This window comes from Capsicum annuum, chromosome 3 (assembly GCF_002878395.1).
Source record: "Capsicum annuum cultivar UCD-10X-F1 chromosome 3, UCD10Xv1.1, whole genome shotgun sequence".
In the NCBI taxonomy this organism is placed as follows: domain Eukaryota; kingdom Viridiplantae; phylum Streptophyta; class Magnoliopsida; order Solanales; family Solanaceae; genus Capsicum; species Capsicum annuum.
In genome coordinates, this window is record NC_061113.1 from 197,329,316 (window position 1) to 197,353,716 (window position 24,401).

Sequence of the window (24,401 nt, forward strand, 5' to 3'; positions counted from 1 at the left end):
CTACAACTAGGGTAGTGGGAACCATGTTCAATTCATTATTTGACTGTTGATTATTAGTAGAATTTGAAAGATAATGTAAATTATATTGATAACCTCGTCATTTTAACAAATATATATTGGTTGCAAATAGTAGAACATGCCTTAGGTTTAAGTCTCTTGAAATAATGAATTAAAACAAAAACTTGGATTATCAACGAGGATTTTCAGATATTAATTCTTCATCCAATAGTCAATTCTTTAATGAGATTGACTAACTCGAAATGAAATCGAATTTGGATGTAATTTTCCTTAATTTTGAAAGAATTAAAGGATTAACCACCTAATATAGGTTGAGAAATAATTAGGTGAATTTCAGGCAACGATAAATTTATATTTTCCAATGTCATGAGAATCCTACTGAGCAATTGATACATACTTGTGATATTAGCCATAGTAAATACAACCTTAGTTCAAAGTCACCACTGAATTATAGCTCTCTGATTCAATGTTGTTTTATAGTAAAAATTGAATATTGTTTTACAAATTATCATACCAAAATCCTCCATTTCATGGAAATTGTTAAGTAGCGGTCATTTAAATCACATACATCCTAGTTAACAAATTTTTCCTATGGTATTCGATCCCAACCTCTATTGGGTTATATATTTTATAATGACTGCACATGCTTCTTTAAAGGTAGTTGTAGTTTGGGCGTATTAGATTTTAGTGTCGTTGCCGGGAAAGACGATTGTTAGTTAAGTTTGTGAATATTTGACTTCTAATCTTATTTTTTAATTTTACTTTTATTTGTTGTTTTAGTATTTGTAGGCTATTAATTATGAATGCCAAGCACTCATCTCTCAACCAAACTACTATTTTTTACGTTCTTGAACTCGATCAGACATTGATGAGAAACATAGATGCACCACAAGAAGTAGGGAGATGGGTTGCACTTGCGGCCGGCCAACTGAACCAATAGAACTAGGATTCACCTGGTAGTGTACGAAATAATGAAAATAAGTACATGGGTGATGATGAGTTGGTTGATCCCATGAATGGGCAACGATTAGATAATATTGTTGCAGCCAATCAAAATCAGCAAGCACGGGGTAAAGGGTTTGCTTTGGATGATGAAGAAGAGGTTGGTGCTACTGAGGTGATTGTGCTACCCTCGCTAGCTCTTGGAGTAAAGTTTAATATCACCATCACAATGATACAGTTGCTAAACCTAAAAGGGTGATTTTTTGGATTGCCTAGTGATGATCCGAACATACATTTGTTGAACTTTGTCAACATATGCAAGTCCTTCAACTTTCCAAGAGTTGGTCAGAATACAATCTTATTGAGGTTGTTCCCATTGTCTCTGTCTGGGAGGAAATACCATGGTTAGCTGAGCTCGTACCCGATTCTATAATAAATTGGAGGTAGTTGAAAGGAGATTTTTGATATCGCCCAAAGCTACACCTCTAATTGAAGATGAAGGGGTCAAAGCAAAATATAGTAACCTAACTAGGTTGGGGTTGAACCCACAAGGAATACGTGGAACTATCTCTCTAGATTGTTGAAATCAAAGAGAAGTACATAAAGTAAATGGGGTGATTATTATGTGAACAGTAAACAATAACAAAACTCAAATGCTTTTGGTTGTTATCAATCAGAAATAAACACTAGGCTTGTGCCCCCCCCCCCCCCTATTTTCTAACTTTGTAGGTTTATCGTGCTCAAGTTAACTATCAAACTGTTATGCATGTAGAATCTGACAAGTTATGTATCAACAAAAACCTCTCAACACACTTTGATGAATTTTACTTATTTCCTCTCGATCATAGAGTATTGCATTACTAACCCTTGCCTTGGACACATGTTTTAACTATCTCCTCTTTGTCTTAAGTTGATTAGATGAATATAATTATCTTAAGTATATAATGATGATTAGCTTATATCAACAATTAACTTCAAATCACTGTTGTGAACTCTTTATCCTAATATCTACCTCTTCTTAGGTTCATAGTGAATAAAAATTGGATCCTAAAGTTTTCAAACATTAAGAAATCAATAAGCGCAAAGAAAGACACAATAGATGCAGCAACAATAATGTACAAGGATTGAACACTTCCTCTTCTTCATTAATCCATTAGGATACCCACAACCCTAGCTAAGGTAATTAGCTACTCATCATTGTGAAACAATCAATGTAATTTATAATTGAAAACATTAAATCAATCTCACAAAAATTAATGAATAAAATCCAAAGTCTCGTATTGAATAATCAACCAAAATTAAGAACAAAACAATCCCAAGGTCAAAATTGAATCTCAGAATCAAATTTATGTTCGTAAGTATTAAGAGTGCGTAAAATAGCCTCTAAGGGCCTCTAAGGGCATAAACTAACTAAAACATCAAAAAGGTATTTATAGATTACATGAAAACCCTAGGAATCAAAACCTGAACAAAGGAGGAAAACTTGAGTCGGTGGCTACCTACGGTGCCACTTACGGGCTGTAGGTGGGCCCACGTAGGTAGCAGACCTATTTTGGAGCTTTAATATCTCTGAAAATTCAACTCTGGTACCTATGGTCTATCACCTACGACTAGTAGGTCGTACCTACAACCCGTAGATGCCAAAGTAGGTGGCATAAAATTCAAATTTTGAGAAAAATATAGAAAATAAACTAAAAAGGTGTGTTGACGAATTGAGTTGACGGGTTGTCAACATGTTGACGAGCCATCAACTTTTATTGTTATCCTAAAGCAGAGTTCAGAAATTGTTGAAAACTTCAGCTAACGGGATGTCAACTAGTTGACGAGTCGTCAACTTCCATCTCACCTGAAACTATGTGTTAATTAGTGAGGACACTTCTGAAGACTACAGTTGATGAGTCGTCAACTAGTTGACCAGTCGCCAACTGTGGGAAGGAAAATCTGATGTTTTATTTTGAATTTTGAACTTCCTCTACTATAAATAGAAGCTTTTAGGATTTTCTCATTATCTTTTGAATATTTTCCTTCAGCAGCTGTTATTGAGAGACAAGAAATTAAATTTTTGAATTTTGTTTAGGTATTTTGGAAACTTTATGGACCTTTGAAAGAGAATTGAAGTTTGATTCCATATTTTGTAAGCTTAACTCTTTCATCTATGAGTTTTTCTTCTATATTCTCTTTTAAATTAATGAGTAACTAAAATCCCACAACTAGGGTAATGGGAGTCATGTTGAATTCATTGTTTGACTATTTATTGTTAGTGGAATTCAAATGATAAAGGAAATATCTTGATAACCCCATCATTTTAATAGATTTCTATTGGTTGCAAATAGTAGAACATGAATTAGGTTTAAGTCGCTTAAAATAATGAATTAAAACAGAAACTTGGATTATCAACAAGGATTCAGAAATGTTAATTCTTCATCTAATTGTCAATGCTTTAACGAAATTGACTAAATCAAAATGAAATCAAATTTGGATGTATTTTTCTTTAAGATTGAAGGAATTAAAGGATTAACCACCTAACATAGGTTGAGAAATAATTAGGTGAATTTCAACAAACAATAAATTTATATTTTCCTATGTCATGAGAATCCTACTTAACAATTGATACATACTTGGGATATTAGCCATGATAAATACAGCCTTAGTTCAAATTCACCACTGATTTATATCTCTCTGATTCAATGTTGTTTTTTAGTAAAAATTGAATATTGTTTTACAAATTGTCATAACAAAATCCTCCATTTCATGGAAATCGTCGAGTAGCGGTCATTTAAATCACATGCATCTTAGTTAACACCATATTCCCTGCGGTATTCGACCCCAAAGTCTATTAGGTTATATATTTTATAATGAACTGTATGCTTCTTAAAAGGGAGTTGTAGTTTGGGTGTATCAAATTTTAGTGTCGCTGCCGAGAAAGACGATTGTCTGTTAAGTTTGTGATTATTTAACTTTTAGTCTTATTTTCAAATTTTACTTTTATTTGTTGTTTTAATATTTACAGGCTATTAATTATGCATTCCACACACTCGTCTCTTAGGAAAACCACTATTGCCTTACGATTTTGAACTCAATTAAACATTGAGGGGTAACATAGATGCACCACAAGAAGCAGAAAGACTGGCTACACTTGTCGCCACCCAACTAATCCAACAGAACTTGGAAACAACTGGTAGTGTGTGAAATAATGAAAATGAGGACTTGGGTGATGATGAGTTAGTTGATCCCATGAATGGGCAACGATTAGATAATGTTACTCCAGCCAATCAAAATTAGCAAGCATGGGGTAGAGGGTTTTCTTTAGATAATGAAGATTATGTTGATTTAGATAGGGTTGGTGCTACTAGGGTGATTGTGCTACCCTCGCTAGCTCTTGGAGTGAAGTTTAATATAAATAACACAATGATACAATTGCTAAACATAAAAGGATGATTTGGTGAATTGCCTAGTGCTGATCTGAACATGCATTTGGTGAACTTCGTCAACATATTTAAGTCCTTCAACCTTCCAAGAGTTGGTTAGAATGCAATCCGATTGAAGTTGTTCCCATTGTCTCTGTCTGGAACGAAACCCCGTGGTTAATTGAGATCGTCCTGATTCTATAACAAACTAGAGGTAGTTGAAATGATCTTTTTGATATTTCCCAAAGCTACACCTCCAATTGAATATAAGTGGTCGAAGCAAAATATAGTAGCCCAACTAGGTCAGGGTCAAATCCACAGGGAATATGTGGAACTATCTCTCTTGATTGTAGAAATCACAAGCCAGTACAGAAAGTAAATAGGGGGATTTTAATGTGAACAGTAAATAGTAACAAAATTCAAACGCTCTTGGTTGTGATCAATCAGAAATGAACACTAGGATTGTGTTTTCCCTAGCTTCTAACTTTGTAGGTTTATCGTGCTCAAGCTAACTATCAAACTATTGTGCATGTAGAATCTAACATGTTATGTATCACCAATAGCCTCTTGACACAGTTTGATGAATTTCACTTATTTCCTCTCGATCACAGAGTGTTACATTACTAACCCTTGCCTTGGACCCATGTTTCAACTATCTCCTCTTGGTCTCAAGTTGATTAAATGAAGATAATTATCTTAAGTAGATAGTGATTATTAGCTTATATTGACAATTTACTTCAAATCACTGTTATGAACTCTTTTTCCCAGTCTTTACCTCCCTCTCAGGTTCGTAGTGAATACAGGTGGGATCCTAACATTTTCTACCATTAAGAAATCAATAAGCGTGAAGAAATCCACAATACATACAACAACAATAATCTAAAAGGATTGAACACTTGCCCTACTTTGTAAATCCAACAAGATTCCCACAACCCTAGCTAAGGGAATTAGCTGCTCATCATTGTGAAACAATTAATGAAATTCATAATTGAAAGCATTAAATCAATCTCATAATAATTAAAAAATAAAATCCAAAGTCTTATATTGAATAATCAACCAAAATCAAGAACAAAACAATCCCAAGGTCAAAATTGAATCTCAAAATCAAATATATGTTTGTAAGTATTAAGAGTGCACAAACTAGCCCCCAGGGGCCTCTAAGGGCATAATCTAACTAAAAAGGTCAAAAGGGTATTTATAGATTACATTAAAACCCTCGGAATCAAACCCTAAACAAAATAGGAGAACTTGAGTTAGTGGCCACCTACGGTGCCACTTATTGACAGTAGGTGGCTCCTACGAGCCGTAGGTGGGCCCATGTAGGTAGTAGACTCCTTCTAGAGCTTTAATCTATATGAAACTTCAAATCTGGCACCTACGGTCCATCACCTATGGATAGTAGGTGGTACCTATGACCCGTAGGTGCCAAGGTAGGTGGAATAAAGTTTTTTCTTTCAATTTTTTCTTCCAGTTAGCTCCTAGAATCTAGTTTCCTGCAAAATCAACTCAAAAACACATCATATCCGACAAAACACACCTACGTGCTTGTATATTTCTTGTTTTTATGCAACGAAAGTTCTATGAAATCATAGAATATCAACACCCTCAACTTAGACATTTCCATGTCCTCAAATAATAAAACATAATAAAATATCACAACGTTGCTTAACCAAGAGAAACCTAACATACTTACGACAGTCAATCATCAACTATAAGCTCAAGAACATTACCCTCTCCTATTTTAGCTTTCCAAAACCAACTGTGTGCATCAATGAAGCACAACAATTTGACACAAGGGAATCAAGATATGGCATTACATTAGCAACAAACAATCATGCGCATATACAAGTTACACTACTCGAATAAATAAGCAGTTTTAGCAACATAGCCCATTTACCCTTTTGCCAAAGAAGTCCCTCATTTAGAAAAATCATGCATGTTAATGATGGGACGATCACGAGACACACATACTCATAAAGAAGTTCCAGCAATATGCACAGAATGCCATAGGCTTGCCCTTGTTTTCTTTACCTTAGCTTTCAGATAGTCGGTTTAGGATCACTATAGGACTTTTCTCGGCTTGTAATGTAGGCTTAGGGGCTGGTATGGTACATATAGTAATTTAGTGTAAACCTCTTTAGCACTACACTTACATTAGGGGTTCACTTATTAAGTGACTTTTTCTTTTACTCTACCCTTATTTCTCCTTTTCTATTCTTTTACAGCTCATTCAGGTTAGGTGTGGTTTCTTTTATTCTTTCTTTTTATTTTTTTATTTTTTCTTTTCTTATTTATTCTACCACACTCATTCCTACTTTCTTTTCTCTTATTTATGCTTCTTCATACCTAGTTCACATTACGCACCCCTATAATAGCTACTCTCAACTTAGGTTATTTGCCTGAGTTGAGGTGCACAACGTCCAAGGAAGACTAGGGCCAAAATATGTTCATTGTAACAAAAAAATAGGGAGGTGAAAGATGAAATAAGAAAAATAATCTATATAGGCTCAAAATAGGGATCAAGGGATACTTATTCTCTTTGGAAGGTCGTTTAGGCTAAAAGTGGACTAATTTCAAGAACGACCTATGATTCTTTCCTAATCAACTATCCTGCAACCTAGGCAAGACTAAACGAGCAAGTTTTGGATTCAATATACAACGGGAACAAAATAAGCATGTCACACACATATGGCACAGGGTTGCATCACAAACTAATACCTATCCAGTTCATGCAACTATTCCCTATGATTATTATGTCCCTAATTCTAATATCATCATGAGATTCACAATGGTTACACATATATACACATCACACAATTCAAAACAAAATTTTAGAGGGGTATCATTTTTTCAAAAAATTAGAAACAAAGTACATCAAATGCCTTAGATGCTAAAAAATTTCCTAATTACAAAACAACATAACACAACACAAAATAAAACACAATACGACCTAAATATGTCGGCACTACTAAGAACAAAACTCTAGGGAAAAGAGACATAACAACAAAAAACTCAAGAGGACATCGAGACTCAAAACTAGCCCCACCCTCAACTTAAAATCATGAATTGTCCCTAATATATTAGACCGCTACAAAAAAAAAGAGTTAGAAACATACCTACAACACCATAGGTGTGAAGGTCTCACATCAATCACACGAACACAAACACAAATGCCTTAGGTTGACTCCCAAGAAATTCTTGATTTTTCATCATGTCACGACGTGGATATATTGGTTACTCATACTTCACCAACAAGCCCATGGTTGACTCTCATGTGGTGCCTGATTTAACATTGTAGCACAACACGAGTACCTTGATTACTCAAACTTTATCACGATAGCTAAGGAAGTGGTATTCAACTTTTCTTTCCACTTTGAACTTATAAATGTCACCCCTAATTGTGTTTCTAATTTCCTTCCATGCTCAAGAGGCACTGGTATAAAAATAAAGAAACTAAGAAATAGATGTGACATGTTACAATTCTTGGACCTTAAGTGAGGAGTGTAATTATTTGATTCTTCCTCAACAAATTTAAAAATATAGATATTTTTCCTCATTCTTTCACTCTTCTATGATCTTGGATAGCTTGAATAATATCATACTATCCAAACATAATGTATAAAAGTGAATCAAATAAGGTCCAATACGTCTCAACTCATGAACCACATTATCCTTTACATCCTCATATAATTTTAGTGTGCTATTCTAAATAGTGACAACATCCAAAAAAAGTCTGATTAAGTGTTGACTTCTCCTATTTTAGCTCCTTAATTTGGCTTTTAAGAAGTTTTTCAGCCTTACACAACTCATAACTAAATTGTTGGGCATTACATGCACGTTACACGCATCAAACTCTGCATTTAATTTTACCTGTAAGTTGTGAATATCAAAGCTAAACCTGTCAGCCTTTTGACTAAACTCCACTTTTTATTTTTTCAGGAGCATCAAGGTGCCTAGCATGCTCTCATTATGCTCTAACAATATATCAATCACGCTCCTGCAGTAATGAACTATATCAAAAGTATAAGGATCAATAAATAAGGATTCATCATCACTCCACCCTTTCTCATGTAAATATATCATATATAGAAGAGTAGCAAATACAAAAAAAAAACTCAAAAACTTCAACAAATCCAATCAATTACTCACAGTCGTATTCCCCGATAATGAGGCAAAAATTTTGATACCATCCAAAGCTACACCTCCAATTGAAGATAAAATAGTTGAAGCAAAATATAGTAACCCAACTAGGTTGGGGTCGAACCCACAAGGTATACGTGGAACTATCTCTATAGATTGTTGAAATCACCAGGCAGTACAAAAAGTAAATGAGGGGATTTTTATGTGAATAGTAAACAGTAACAAAACTCAAACACTCTTGGTTATGATCAATCAGAAACAAATACTATGCTTGTTTTCCCCCTGGCTTATAACTCTGTAGGTTTATTATGCTCAATCTAACTATCAAATAGTTGTGCATGTAGAATCTGGAAAGTTATGTATCATCAATAGCCTCTCGACACACTTTGGTGAATTTTACTTATCTCCTCTCGGTCTCAGAGTGTCGCATTACTTACCCTTTTATTAGACCGCCATTTTAACTATCTCCTCTTTATCTCAAGTTGATTATATGAATATAATTATATTAAGTAGATGGCAATGATTAGCTTATATCAACAATTAACTTCAAATCACTATTGTGATTTCCTTTTTCCAATCTCTACCTCCCTCCTATATTCGTACTAAATATAGGTAGGATCCTAACATTTGCAACAATTAAGAAAACAATAAGATCAAAGAAAACCACAATACATTCATCAACAATAATTTAGAAGGACTGAAAACTTCCCCTACTTCATTAATACACCAAGATTCCCATAACCCAAGCTAAGGGAATTAGCCGTTCATCATAGTGAAACAATCAATTGAATTCATAATTAAAAGCATTAAATCAATCTCACAATAATTAAAAAATAAAATCCAGTGTCTCATATTGAATGATCAACCAAAAGCAAGAGCAAAACAATCCCAAGATCAAAATTGAATCTCGAAGTTAAATATATGTATGTAAGTATTAAAAGTGCGCAAAATAGCCCCCAAGGGCCTCTAAGGGAATAAACAAACTAATAAACTTCAAAATAATTTTTATAGGTTACATGGAAACCCTAGGAATTAAATCCTAAACAAAAGAAGAAAACTTGAGTTGGTGGCCACCTACGGGCCATAGGTAGCACCTACGGGCTGTAAGTAGGCCTAAGTAGGCAGCAGATCCTATCTGGAGCTTTAATCAATATGAAACTTCAAATATGGAACCTATTATCTATCACCTACGGCCAGTAGTGTAAGGCCTCATAAAACTTCTAGTCTAATTCAGTCCCATATAGCATGAAAAAAGGTCCTAGACTTAGCAAATTTCAACTAAGTATTGACACTTAGTCTCATATTTTGCCTCGATATTTTAATGACTTTATTTATGACCCTTACGACCTTAAAATATCAATACTTAGATTGGTTCATAATCAGGGATGTCAATATGTGTTCTCGGATGAATTTTTGATTTCTCAAACGTCGTTTGAGGCAGGTTTCAGTTTCTAAAATAGTGGATCGATGAGATATTGACGCATCACATCATCCATAGCATTGACAGTATTGTCACCAGCTAAACAAATCAAATTCCAATGATCCAATGCGATCTCGATACGTCGCGTTAGCCATCGCGTTGACCCCATCGACACGGCATGTCGGTCTATGCATCACTGGGCATAATTTTTGCTCTTTTAATTCCATGTTCAGAGGGGTAATTAAGTCGATTTCCCACTTTTATTCAGCCCTAAAACATGATATTAAGCCATCTTAAGGGAAAAATTCATTCTTTATTCTCAATTTCTCTCAAGAACAAAGCCCTAGGTTATTCAATTTCAAGTCCAAGCTTCAAGAACACGCCAACGATCTTCACGAATTTTATTACCAAGGTATGTTAGGTGTTCATCCTTGGGTTTTCTTCTACCCTTGGAGTTCAAGAACCCTTTTTAAACTATAAGTTTATGATTTCATGATTTACATGTTAGAATTTGATTGTGTTCATGTATGGTTTGGGGTTTCAATCCACGTTTAATTTCAAATTTTCATGAAAATTAAGATAGTATATGTGTTGAATTATGTGATCCTCATGTTAAAGCTTCTAATTGCAAGTTGAGTATTATATTCATGATGCTTATGTGACGACCATTATCATGTACATCACTTGTGCTCCCTAAATGTTTGATAGAATGCCTATGTGAATTGAACAGTGATATCATGACAAGTTAGCATGTATTCCCATTTATGTAAAAGTTTATGTCTCTCAAGTGTTTGACAAAATGTCTAAGTGAATGCATTGTGAACAAGCAATTATTGTTATGCTTTTAAGATTATGCCAGTCTTAACTATTGATGCTATCGAGTCCTGGGATATTAATACCCGATAATCTAGCTATTTACCTAGAATTATAGTAGCTACAGAATAGTCTCAATCATGTCACGAATAGTAAAACTTAGTTACAAAACTCAGTGAACTCAGTCTAGTTCAGCCAGTCAATACGATCAGTAGTAGTTCATCAAGCCTAGTATAGTTTAGTGATCAGTTTAATATCCATTCAGTTGGGAGTAGGATTTAGCACCGAGTAAACCCATGGATTGAGGCATTCCTTCCAGCAGAGGGTTTGACCCTTAGTAGCAGCCCCTGTATTATAGAACTACGTAACCATCGTAGGGTAAAACGTCCTCCTTCCAGACTAGAGTTGATGCAACCATATATAATATATATATATATATATATATATATATATATATATATATATATATATATATATATATATAATTCACGAGTCTTCTTGCTAGATTAGGGTTGAACTAGCATTGTTATTATCCTTTGGCAAGGTGCTAACACCCTTTCATCTGGGGTTACAGGTGGGATCCTAACTCAGTTTATAATCCAGGTATGTCAGTTAGATGAACAATCCCACAGTTACAGTTTCAATTTTAGACTCAGTATAGAACTCAGTTCAGTTCTACAAAATTAGGAGTATTAGAAATAGTCACCCAGTATCAGTAATACAGTTATTAGTAATCTCAGATATCAGACACCCAGTTATCAGAACTCAGTAGTCAGTTTCAATATGATCTCAGATACAGTATATGTATGTATATACACAGTATTGCATACTCAATATTTACAGTAGTCTCAGTTATCCACGTACTCTCATTCCATTATATTTATATCATTCAGTCTGAAATTATTCATGCATGCGAAACCATGTATATCAGCCTACCTCACTTAGCATAACAGTACATTCAAAGTACTGACACATACTTTTCTTTTGCGTTATGATGTCTTATATCATAGGTTTGGACGCTCAGGTTCCTGACCGTGCTTAGCCAGATTCAGATAGCAACTGCAGATTTAATAGTGAGTCTTTATCCTTAGAGGATACTATTCATTTTAGTATTTTAGTAGATTCAATATTTTATTAGTTGGAGTTAGTTGGGGGATTTTCCCATCAACTCCATATTCAGATAGTTCAGTTAGAGGCTTTTCAGACTAGACTAGTTCAGATAGTATTCAGTTTTCAGATATTATTATTAGTTTTTATATTTATCAGTATTCATATTATGAACCTTATGGCGTTTTAGCCTAACTTTTGCATTATTTCAGTATTATTATTCAGTGTTCACAGCAGGTACCAATCATGATTTAGCTTGTGGTCCTTCAGGGTAGTAAGCACCGTGTGATGTTCGGGGTACAAACTCGGGGTATTAAAAACTTGGTATTAGAGCCTAAGGTTAACAAATTCCTAGGGAGTCTGAAAGCCGCGTCAAGTAGAGTATTGTGCATGGGTGTGTTGCGCGTCATACTTATGAACAAGAGGCTATGAGGCATTTTTAGAAAAAGTTTCCCTTCTTTCAGTGTTCATATCATGCGAATGAGCATGAGCTCAAGTTAAATCTCTGTCTAATTCAAGTTTCCTTTTTGTTTATAGAATATGTCTCCCAATAGACTAATAGAAGAAGAACTAGAAACCAGTTAGCACCTCCGCCCATTCAGGCAGATCCCCTGGATGAGTATGTCTCTCACACAGAATTTGAAGCATCTTTCACCATTTTGGATCATTCTGTAGCAGCCCAGAATGAATTTCCAACTGCTATTCAGGCCAACCTAGTGGCCAATACTACTATAGCCAGAATTTTGGACTTCACCCGAATGAACCCTCCATCATTTACAGGATCTAAGTCTGAAGAGGACCCACAGGTATTCCTTGATATGGTGCAGAAAGTCACGGATATTGTCGTAGTCCTTGAGTAACTCAAGTCATCTTCTTTACCGAAGATTCAACTCCTTCAGGGTGAATACATATTGTAGGCTCGTATGATCTGAATGAATGTCAATATGGACCCCATATAGATAATGTCGCCAAATCTACAATGCAAACACCACAACCAACAACTCCAAATCATAAGTCAGATAATTCCTCTCATAAACTTTCAGTTGCCTAGAAGCATATGCTACCACCTTACCATGCTACATTAACACACAACCAAGTTTCATACGGGATGTATCACAATAAACCATGAATCCATCAGTACCCTTGTGCAAGGTCAAAACTGAAGCAGAAGTCAATTTATCTTTCAGCTTCTCAAAACTTCTCTCTCAACCATCGAACCACAAAAATTTCACCTTCTTCTGAGTCAACTTAGTCAAATATGCTACAATCGACGAGAAGCTCTCCAAAAACCTCCTATAATAACCAGCTAAACCTAAGAAGCTTCGAATATCGATTAGAGTCGTGGGTCTAGGCCACTTCTTAACCACCACAACTTTCTGTGGATCCACCATGATCCCTTCACTATAAACAAAATAACCCAGAAAAGTAACAACATTCAACCAAAATTCATACTTCAAAAACTTAGCATACAATCATTGATCTTTTAGGGTGTACAACACAATACGGAGGTGATTGGCATGATACACCTAGCTCTTCGAATATACAAAAATATCATCTATAAACACAATCAAGAGCAAGTCCAAAAACTGATGAAATACCCAATTCATGAGATCTATAAATGTCGTCGAGGCATTGGTCAACCCAAAAGACATGACAAAGAACTCAAAATGTCCATACCAGTACGAAAGGCAGTCTTAGGGATATTATCCTCCCTAATTTTTAACTGATGATAACCCGACTGAAGGTCAATCTTAGATAAATACGTAGCACCCTGAAGTTGGTCAAACAGGTCATCAATCCTAGGAATATGGTACTTATTATTCACTGTCGCCTTATTCAGCTGATAGTAATCAATACACATCTGAAGAGAACCATCCTATTGCACACAAAAAGAATGGGAGTTCCCCATGGAGACACACTAAGGCAGATAAAACCTTTGTCAAGAAGATCTTTCTACTGCTCCTTCAGTTCTTTCAACTCAGCTGGAGCCATTCTATAAAGAGGGATAGAGATAGGATGAGTGTTCAAAAGAAGATCGATCCAAAAATTAATTTTCCTATCGGGAGGGATGCCCATAAGGTCATTATGGAAAACCTCAGGAAATTTATAACCACAAGAACTGATTGTAAAGAAAGACCCCCCAAGTTAGAATCCTTAACCCAAACCAAATGATAAAGACACCCCTTGGAAATTAATTTTCGGGCTCTAAGATATGATATAAACCTTCTCTTAGGCACGAGGGAACTCCCTTCCAACTCAATAATTAGGTCATTAGAAAATTTAAAGATGACCTTATGGGTCCGATAGTTTAAGGAGGTATAGCACGAATGCAACCAATCCATCCCTAAGATGATATCAAAATCTAGCATGTCTAATTCAATCGAATCCATCAAAGTTTCCCTACCACTAACAGATACCACACAACCCCTATAAACTCTTTTAGCAACCACCGAGTCACCCCCGAGGTAGAAATAAAAAAAAAGGTCCAAAATACACTTGGGACCAAAACCCAAATGCACAGCCACAAATAAGGTCACATAAAAAAAGGGTAAACCTCAGGTCAAGTAATAGTACACATCACGAGAGAAGATTTTTCACATACCAGTGATGACATCAGGAGATGCCTTAGACTCTTGACTGGTAGTAAGAGCATACAGGAAATTTTAACAAGTACCAGTACTAGAAGAGGCACCCCTTGGTGCAAGAGCTGATGATGTGGCATTCAGAATCTTATTAGCCCCGTAGCAACCTTTTCCACGGGCAATCATTCGACACATGTCCCAAATGGCCATATTTGAAACACCAATTTCTCCCCTACTCATAGAAACTGCGATGCAATTGGCCATAAAGTCGGCAAAAAGGATATGATGAAGCTGGCTGGGCCTCATTAGCCTGAGATTGGGTAGCCTGTGAACTAGAACCATCACCAGTTTGAAAAATAACGATCTTTAAATAGCTTCGAATAAGATTCACTAGTTGTTGAATAGTAACCAGAGTTGCCCCACTTCTTGTTAGACAATTTCTCACCATCTCTACCACTCTGTACTGACCTCTACCCTGATGAATATCAAAACTTCTTACTCTACCTTTCTCCCACCTTTGCTTGCTTCTTTTTTTCTTCTTTAACCTATTACACATACACCACCAGTCGAGATATATCTATATCCTTGTTCAACAAGGCATCCTTACTCTCTAAAATTAACTCAAAAAACAAATCGGAAGCAAATTTTCTCATTCTAGCCCTCATGCTAAACACTAGCAGCATATCGCGATAATTGGTGGAATTTAAGGCATATTCCTTCATCGTTATCCTGCCTTGCTTCAAGTTTACAAACTTCTCACCTTTACCTCCCTCAACACCTGAGGAACAAGCAATCAAGAAAAGCACTAGAGCAATCATCCCACAAAATGGACTCAACATCATCACCCATAAGCTGCTCCCACTCTTCATGCCATTGGTATGCTACATCTTTAAACTGATAAGCAACGAATTACACACCCTGTACATCAGTAGCATGAATAACCCAGAAGATTTTCTCTATCTCATCTATAAAACCTTGAGGATCCTCCTCAACCTTAGTACCAGTAAAATTTAGAGGGCTCAACCTCATAAACTGGCCAACTTAAGTGGCCTCAGATGAACTCAGAGCAATACTAGCAGAACCCTTCTAATGTGACTGAGATATTACCAATTGGGTTAACAGATGAATGGACTGGTGAAACTCAATATTAGTAATATCTCCCTGAGGTGACTGAGTACGAGTGCCACCAGCTGAAGAAGGGTCAGGGGAGACAGATGGAACTCTATGGGGACAATCAAAAGTAGTAATCCTTGACCAGGTCTGTACCCCATAAGTTAGACGAGATTCTCCTACACTGTCCTTAGGCGGGACAGATGAGTTTTCATAAGCTTCAGATCGTTTGGAGGCATGATCTGAAAGGCAAATAAATGGGAGTTAGAAGAATCCAAGACCTTAGAATCTATAGCTCAAAATTAAGACAACGAGAAAGAAAAATATTCCTAAATACCTTGTAGCCTCTCCCATATAAGTATGGCATACTACCCACCCATAAAAGAGACTCTACTTGATATGACTTTATTGATACCCAATTGACTATGAAGCCAGGCTCTGATACCAACTTTGTCATAACCCAAACTAGGTTTTGGCTGTGACGGGCATCTCAAGTCCACCAAGGATTGGAGACTACCCCCTTAGCCTAATCCAATAGAACTAAGTACATCTAGCAATTGATGTATTCCAACATAAAATAAGATATAATAAGAAGGATCAAATAATCTATGATAGATCAATATCCAAAAATCACCAATAAATAACCAACCATAATACTCATATCTGCAGTAATGTCCAACAAAGCCTCTAATAAAATCAAAGATAATCTGGTCGGGACATGCCCCCACCATAGCAAAAAACAAATTCAAAAGAAAGATTCAATACATAAGAAAACCCAAAGCATAAAATTGGATCTTCTGAAAGATGAAAGCTCACCAGTTTAGTTTGACTCACGAGTCGTCCCCCGATTACCTAGTCACTGTTTAGAAGGAATGGGAGTATTGTCAGTTCCTGCATTGTGTAGAGATACAATATCTGAAGATAGTTAGTGGTTGGAGTGCTATCATGTACTCTTAGGGATAAATAATGAAATAATACCATGAACCATAATATAGAAACCATTAAAATCAGTGCACAACATCATATGAAATACATACATATATATATACTCATGTGCTGGAAAAGGGAACAAAGCTTAGAATAAACTTTAAAAAAAAACTTATCTTGGACTGTGTAGCTTAACTGTCTTAAACTGGAACCCATTGGCTAAATGGGTTCAGCTCCTCCTACTAAAAGGGACCTAGTGTGTGTTAGCCGCATGAAATAAAGAAAACTCAGGAAAAGCAAGAGCCATCAAGTCAACTAGCTATTCCAAAATATATATCAAGTGTGACTCATGCACACGGCCATCAAGACCAAGATCACATCGGCAAATGTGAGTTTTCAGTATCAGTCCCCCTGAGACATCCACCTTCACAACTTAGCTACACAACCCTCTTTAAGCCCATACAAAATATTTAACATATAACCCAACCATTACATTAAGGATTCAACCATTAAGAAATCATTATGTGGTATTGTCATATCGACTACAGCTTGCAAGCAAATGTCATTAAGCCATTACCTTGGGAATCCTTGTACCCCATACTCCATTATTAAAATTAACTTGAGGGATTTCATTGTACCACCGTACAAGGTTTTCAAAACCATCCTTAACCATTTTGCCATTTATGCAAGGCATTAGTTTTAAGGAGAATACACAAACCAAATGATATTTCATATTCCAAAATTATTTACGCAAGTGGGTTGGGGTTATTATCAATTTTCATACCAAAACTAATTATTTGGGGAATCCATTATACCCTAAATTCATTCACAATTCTCATGCACCCAAATGAGTGTACAAACCAACAGTTCATGCATAATAAACCAATAAAAACCATGGAAAAATATTCAAACAATTTATATCCAAAACCCTCAACCCATAGTTCAAAACCCAACATTAAAACCATGAATAATAAAGCAATTTTCATGTCATTAAGGAAATACAAGTATAGGGAAAGAGATACATTCCTTAGACACACGAGAATTGGAAATAATTTGGAGTTTGAAACTCAAAACATGTACGTACGGTAAATTTCTTAGGCTCTCTTGGGGTTTTGAGATTGAGAGTGGAATTGGGGATTCTTTATCTCTTAAAACTAAAAGGAATAGGATACATAATACTTAAGGGTCGTACATAAGTTAAAGGACCCCAATACCCCTCATCCCAAGTAAATAAAATAAAATTGCATGGATTTTACATGGGGGTATGGCACGGACCTTATCGTGGATGCTAACCTCCGTGCCATGGACCCTAACATGGAGATTATCCTTCGTGACACAGGGATATCACATAGGCTCACTATCTCCGTGGTCCAAACCCTATCCAAAATTTTAAAACTCTTCTAGGGCACCCCATTCACATGCCTAAATACAAATTAAGTCAAAAATCAACGTTTTGAATACGAGAGGCCCAAAAATAAATTTCTCAAAATTTATAGGGTGTTACAACTGCACAGTAGCTGAGCTCAGATGGTGATTGGCATATTTTTTAGGTAGTGGTCGCTCTATGTTTTCAGAGTCGACCTTCAACCTCATACTATCTAGTTTATGTCTTATTATGTATTTAGAAATAGACATGTTTTATTTCAAATTTTTAGTTGCACTTTTAGACTTCGAGATGTACTTAGTTTGTTCTTATATTGTGATATTAGGTTTTGTGATAGTTTTTGGCATTAAATATGAAAAAGGGAATTCCCAATGAGTTTAAGGAGAGTACTGAGGAGAATGTCCATCAACCTAAAGGGACTAACACTTCTAATCATTTCAATATTTTATAAGAGGAATAAGAGAATATGGGGGGAGGAGTATAATGGCAAAAAAGCTGAAATTGTTTACGGCATTGATAATGGGAGGGAGAAGCAACACATATCTCAATAAATTTTTAACTCTTCTCAGTCCAAAATGACTTATACAAGTGTGGATATATCTGATACCACTCAAATTGAAGGAGACAAACATAATGATAATGATAACAGAGAGAATACAACAACTACTCTTTATATAATCGAGACAACAATAAGCATTAAACAGGGGGCAAAAAATTACTACTCATCCACAAAAGAGTGAATTTTACAGGCTTTTAGCAAACATTATATATATACAACAGAGGACTTCTATCAACAGTCCTGAAAAAATAGTTGGTACAATAAGAAAATAGAGAAATTGGCTATGCACTAGGGAAAGTTTATAATATTTCTCATATTGATATGGTTCCCAGTGAAGAGTATAGTATCAATCCTATAACATTGGTCAATAATATGATTAGTGATTGTAAAAGAATTGCATACAAGGATGATAATTATAACATAATGGAAAATTCAAAAAGCACAGATATGGATAATTTAATTTTAGAAAAGATGGTAAAGGTGTAAATAACAGTAGAAAGGTGTCAAATCTTGTTGGTGAAAGGGATGTATAAAAGAGAAACAACAACATGGTATCATAGTAAGCTAGTGTTCAATAATGAAGTTCTAATAATATGGCTATCAAGAAAGTCTGTACTGCAGTTCAAGTGGATGAATCTCACAAATTATTTTGGGAGTTATAAATCTCTTAATAAAGATCTTCACAATATTATTACTCATAGATTGGATGCAAATGTCAAGGAACAATTAATATCAGAAGAATATATTTGTTTGTTGGATGAGGATCATATTTTTAAGGATGCTGATTTATCTCCAAGAATGGAGAATGCAATTAAATTTGCAAAATCTGGGGAAGAATAAAGGTGATGGAGAATTGTCCCAACCTATCAGAGTTTAGCCAAAGAGAAAGGTGGTTACTAAACAAGATGCTCAAGGATGAAAGCCATCATTTGGTATATTAGGTCTCTAAATTTATAGAAAGCTTTTCAGAGATTTTAGATAAAGCATAATTATCATAAGTTTTCTTTTGTGGGTTTAATGGAACCTTTTCATCATGTTAGAACCATTAATAGATATAGAGTAAGGCTGAAGATGTCTCAAGTTATTCATAATCTAAATGGTAAGATTTGAATTTTTACTAATCATGGTTTTGATACTACTGTGATAAAAAATACAGTTCAGCAGATTGCCATTAGATTACAAGAATATTTTTTACTAGCCTGTTTTTATGCTTCTTTGATGTATGCTAAGTGTGATGATCAGATGAGAATGAAGTTGTGAGATGACATATATTCATTAGCTGCAGGAATGAACAACCCCTAGTTTATTAGTGAATATTTTAATGTTTTCCTTAATGGGGGCAACCTATGGTTAATCTGATTATGAGGATTTCAAAACGTGTATGGATCTTGTGAGATTGAACAAGTTCAATATGGGGTAATTCCTTTTACATGGTGGGATGAAAGAGTGAGGGGTGACTATATTTTTTAGAGACTAGATAGAGTTTTGATTTATTTTAATTTTCGGTACCTCTATTCATTTATAGAGGTTAAGCATCTATCAAGAAATTGATCAGATCATTCTCTCATGTTATTAAATTGTGTGAATAATTCTAATAGATTTAAAATACCTTCTAGATTTCTTAATTTTTGGATTGGTCATGAGGGTTTCAAAGAGGTGGTGAGACTTAACTGGGATGGTGTGACAATAACTAGTCCTTTCCTTAATTTTAAAATGAAACATAAGAAGATCAAAAAGATGTTTATAGTGTAGAGTAGGCAAGCTTAAGGGGACATTTTCCAACCGTTGATCATCTAAGAGGAAATTTCTAGAATTAAGGAGCAACAATTTTAAGAAGATCCATTAGGAGAGAATAAAGAGATTATGTATAAAGCTAATGAGGAATATAATAAATATTTGCACCTTAAAGAATTTTTTCTATTACAAAAAGCTGGATATGATTGACTTATTAATAAAGATAAGAATACTAGATCTTTTTGTAGTCTAGTTAAGGACAGAAGACAAATGCTCAAACTAATGAAGATTCAAAATGATAAAGGAGATTGGTTAGAATTAAGCTCCGCAACGGACTGGAATGGGCGGCTTAAGGTCTCACCTCAATACTGATGGCCAGTGATGAATGGGCATTCTCAAATCGGGTTGCCCGATATAGGGGGTTGCCTGCATCGGTCCGTTTGGTACCAATCCATCTATTGGCCGGATGGGCCACCCGATTTATATATATATATATAAATATATATATATATATATATATATTAAATTTAATTTTATAATTATAAATCAAAATAATAAATTATATAATTTATATTATAAAAGTGATTTTAAATTTATACTAATATTTTTTATAAGTATAAAACTTTTGTACTTGTATTTTTTTATTTGAGTTAATTTTAAATTTAAAGTTTTAAAATATCATTTTATACTTGTATTTTTTATACTAAAGTATAAAACTTTCATACTTATACTTTTTATTTCAGTTAATTTCTCAATTTTTTTAAATTTTATTTTTTTAACGTTGAAATTTTAAATTTTCAACATTGAACTTTAAAGTTTTCATTTAAATTTTCACTTAAAGTTTATTTTATTTGAATCTTTTGAAATTCGAATGTTGAACTTTAAATTTTAAAAACTTTAAAATTTATTTCAAATGCAAACTTTAAAGTTTAAATATACAATTTTCAACTTTAAAGTTTAAATTTTTTTTGAAACTTGAACATTTAAAACTTTGATTTTTTTTACTTTATAAACTTTAATATTTTTATGAATTTGAAAATTTAAAGTTTAAATTTAAATTTTGAATTTTAAAGTTTAAATTTATTACTTAAAGTAATAAAAGAAAATTTTGAAATCAAAATAAAGGCGGATAACTTATCTTTTATTCAAATAAATAAAGAAATACATGTATTACAAATATTAGAAGAGCACCAATTCTACGCAGACACATTTTAGGAAGAATTTTGTTTCAATTATGTTTATTTTGTTTATTTTGTTCCTTGTTTCCGTCTTGTTTGTCTTTGTTTTTACTCTTGTTCTGGTTTCTTATTTGTCTCCTATATATTTCCTATAGCTTATTTATTATCTCTGTCTGTGCTTAGTTCTGGCTTCTTGTGAGTACAGTGGGGACTGGCTGTGGTGCTTATTAGTGATTTGTGTGGTGTGTGTTTTGGCTACTAGGTCGGGTAGTGTTCTGTGTACGTGCCTTTTTGCTATTTTCGTAAGGTTATTTTGTCCATTGGGTTGTCGGCTTGGGCCTTTGTTTTTTGGTATGTTGGGTGTTGAGTAGTGGCTGGAGGGGTCGATGGTGGAATAGGGAGTCTGAGGAGGTTGGGGGTAAGGGCAGAGGTGGGTGGGGGTATAGGTCTGGTGTTGTGGTTGGGTCAGGGAGGGGTGGTAGAGGGAGGTGAGAGACAAGAGAAGATAGGTTGCGGGTAGGGTCGTGGAATATTAGGACCCTTCAGGGTAAGTCCATGGAGTTGGTGAAGATTCTTAAGAAAATGAGGGTGAATATTGCGTGTGTTCAGGAGACTAGGTGGGTAGGATCTAAGTCTAAGGATATGGATACGTACAAGATTTGGTACTCAGGGAGGGACAGGCATCGGAATTGAGTCGATATCTTAGTGGATGACGAGCTTAGAGGTTAGGTGGTGGAGGTTAAGAGGGTCGGTGATAGGCTGATGAAGATTAAGTTTGTCTTGGGGGTTTTACGTTGCATGTGTGTAGTGTTTATGTGCCGCAGATAGGCTTGGAAGAGGAGGTGAAGGAGAGATTTTGGGAAGATTTAGATGAGGTGGTGAGAAGCGTGCCTAACGTGGAGAAGATCGTCATAGCAGGGGACTTTAATGGGCACATTGGGGTCCTACCTGAAGGCTATGATGATGTGCATGGTGATTTTGGCTTCGATGTTAGAAATGGCGAGGGAACAGACCTATTGAATTTTGCAAGGGCCTTTGAGCTGGTGGTTGTGAACTCGAGTTTCCCGAAGGAGGATCACCTGATTATCTTCCGAAGTGCAAAATCCAAGACTCAGATTGACTTTCTGCTGCTTAGAAAGAGGGATATGGTGCTATGTAAGGACTGTAAGGTTATTCCAAGCGAGCACCTCTCAACCCAGCATAGGCTGTTAGTGATAGACTTGTCTATCAAGAAGAGAAAGAAGAGATGGGTCGGGAAGGGTCGATCTAGAATTAAGTGGGGTAGCTTGATGCCAGAAAGTGCATTGGAGATAGGGGAAAAGGTGGCGGGTATGAAGGGGTAGGAGTGCAGGGGAGATGTAGATGCTATGTGAGATAGGGTGGCCAGCTGCATCACAAAGACTGTTAAAGGTGTTTTGGGTGTTTCGAGGGGCCGAGCAGGTTGGCATAAGGGGGACTGGTGGTGGAATGAAGAAGTGAAGAATAAAATGGAGATCAAGAAGGGGGTGTATGTTAAGTTGATTGAGAGTAAAGATAAAGAAGAGAAGCGGGTGAATAGGGAGGTGTACAAGGTAGCTAGGAAGGAGGCTAAGTTAGCAGTTGCGGCTACCAAGTCAGCAGCGTTTGAGTGTTTGTATGCTCGGTTAGAGGAGAAAAAAAGGGATAAAGGTTGTATAGGCTTGGAAAAGTTATAAAGTGGAAGGTTCGTGACCTAGATCAAGTAAAGTTCATTAAACGAAAGGATGGTAGTGTTCTGGTGAAGGATGCTCACATTAAGAAGAGATGGCTGGACTACTTTCATGAACTTTTGAATGAGGAAAGGGAATGAGACATTGAGCTAGGGGAGCTAGAGCATTTGGAGGAGAGCCATGATTTTAGCTACTGCAGGCGTTTTAAGGTAGAGGAGGTCAAAGAGGCTATTTGTAAAATGCGGAAGGGTCGGGCAATGGGGCTGGACGAGATTTCGGTGGATTTTTAGAAGTATGCGGGCGGGGCAGGGCTTAGGTGGTTGACGAATTTGTTTAACGGTATTTTTAAGTACGAGAATACTTGAGGCTTGGAGATGAAGTACGATGATTCCACTTTATAAAAATAAGGGTGACATTCAGAGTTGCAACAACTATAGGGGTATTAAGCTATTGAGTCACACTATGAAGATTTCGGAGAGAGTGCTTGAGCGGAGATTGCGGAGGGTTATGTATATTTCGGAGAACCAATTTGGATTTATGCCTGGTCGTTCAATGACAGAGGTAATCCATTTGGTGAGGAGATTGGTGGATCAGTATAGAGAAAGAAAGATGGACTTACACTTGGTGTTCATCAACCTAGAAAAGACGTATGATAAAGTTTTAAAGGAGGTTCTTTGGAGGTGTTTAGAGGTGAGAGGGGTCCCGGTGGCGTACACCAGAGTTATTAAGGAAATGTACGGTGGAGAGAAGACCAGGGTAAGGACGGCGGGAGGAGTTAGACCATTTTCTGATAGAGACAAGGTTGCATCAGGGATCGACTCTTAATCCGTTCCTATTTGCGATGGTGACGGATATGTTGACGTGGAGTATTCAAGGTGAGGTGCCTTGGTGTATGCTATTTGCGGATGATGGAGTGCTGATTGATGAGACGTGGAGGGGCTTGAAGGACAAATTGGAGGTTTGGAGACAAACCCTTGATTCGAAGGGGTTCAGGTTGAGTAGGTCCAAGATAGAGTATTTGGAATGCAAGTTTGGTGACTTGAGGCAGGAGGACATGTGGTGATGAGGTTGGACTCCAAAGATGTTTGTAAGAGGGATAGTTTTAAGTATCTTAGGTCTTTGATCCAGGGGAATAGTGAGATTGATGAGGATGTCACCAATCGTATTGGAGCGGGTTGGATGAAGTGGAGGCACGCCTCAGGGGTGCTATGTGATAAAAAAGTGCCCCTAAAGCTTAAAGGAAAATTCTATAAAGTGGCAGTCCATTCGGCCATGTTGTATGGCGCAGAGTGTTGGCCAGTCAAGCACTCCCATATCCAAAAAGTAAGGGTGGCAGAAATGAGGATACTGCATTAGATGTGTGGGCTTACTAGAAGGGACAGTATTAGAAAT

General features: G+C 35.9%; 1 protein-coding gene across 1 annotated transcript; it reads left to right on the plus strand.

Annotated features, from left to right (window-relative positions):
- Positions 1 to 1,003: 1,003 nt before the first annotated feature.
- Positions 1,004 to 23,299, plus strand: LOC124896781 (craniofacial development protein 2-like). Its single transcript, XM_047408623.1, has 3 exons — positions 1,004 to 1,135; positions 22,146 to 22,416; positions 23,163 to 23,299. Exons 1-3 carry the CDS (start codon positions 1,004 to 1,006, stop codon positions 23,297 to 23,299), a joined length of 540 nt encoding a protein of 179 aa, XP_047264579.1.
- Positions 23,300 to 24,401: the final 1,102 nt, after the last annotated feature.

What these genes read in the sequence shown, in the direction of transcription:
- LOC124896781 (XM_047408623.1), top strand. Translation starts at nt 1,004, where the DNA reads ATGGGTGATGATGAGTTGGTTGATCCCATGAATGGGCAACGATTAGAT. An exon ending in AAGAGGTTGGTGCTACTGAG is followed by an intron (nt 1,136 to 22,145) that starts GTGATTGTGCTA and finishes TATGTGCCGCAG; the next exon opens with ATAGGCTTGGAAGAGGAGGT. An exon ending in TCACCTGATTATCTTCCGAA is followed by an intron (nt 22,417 to 23,162) that starts GTGCAAAATCCA and finishes ACATTGAGCTAG; the next exon opens with GGGAGCTAGAGCATTTGGAG.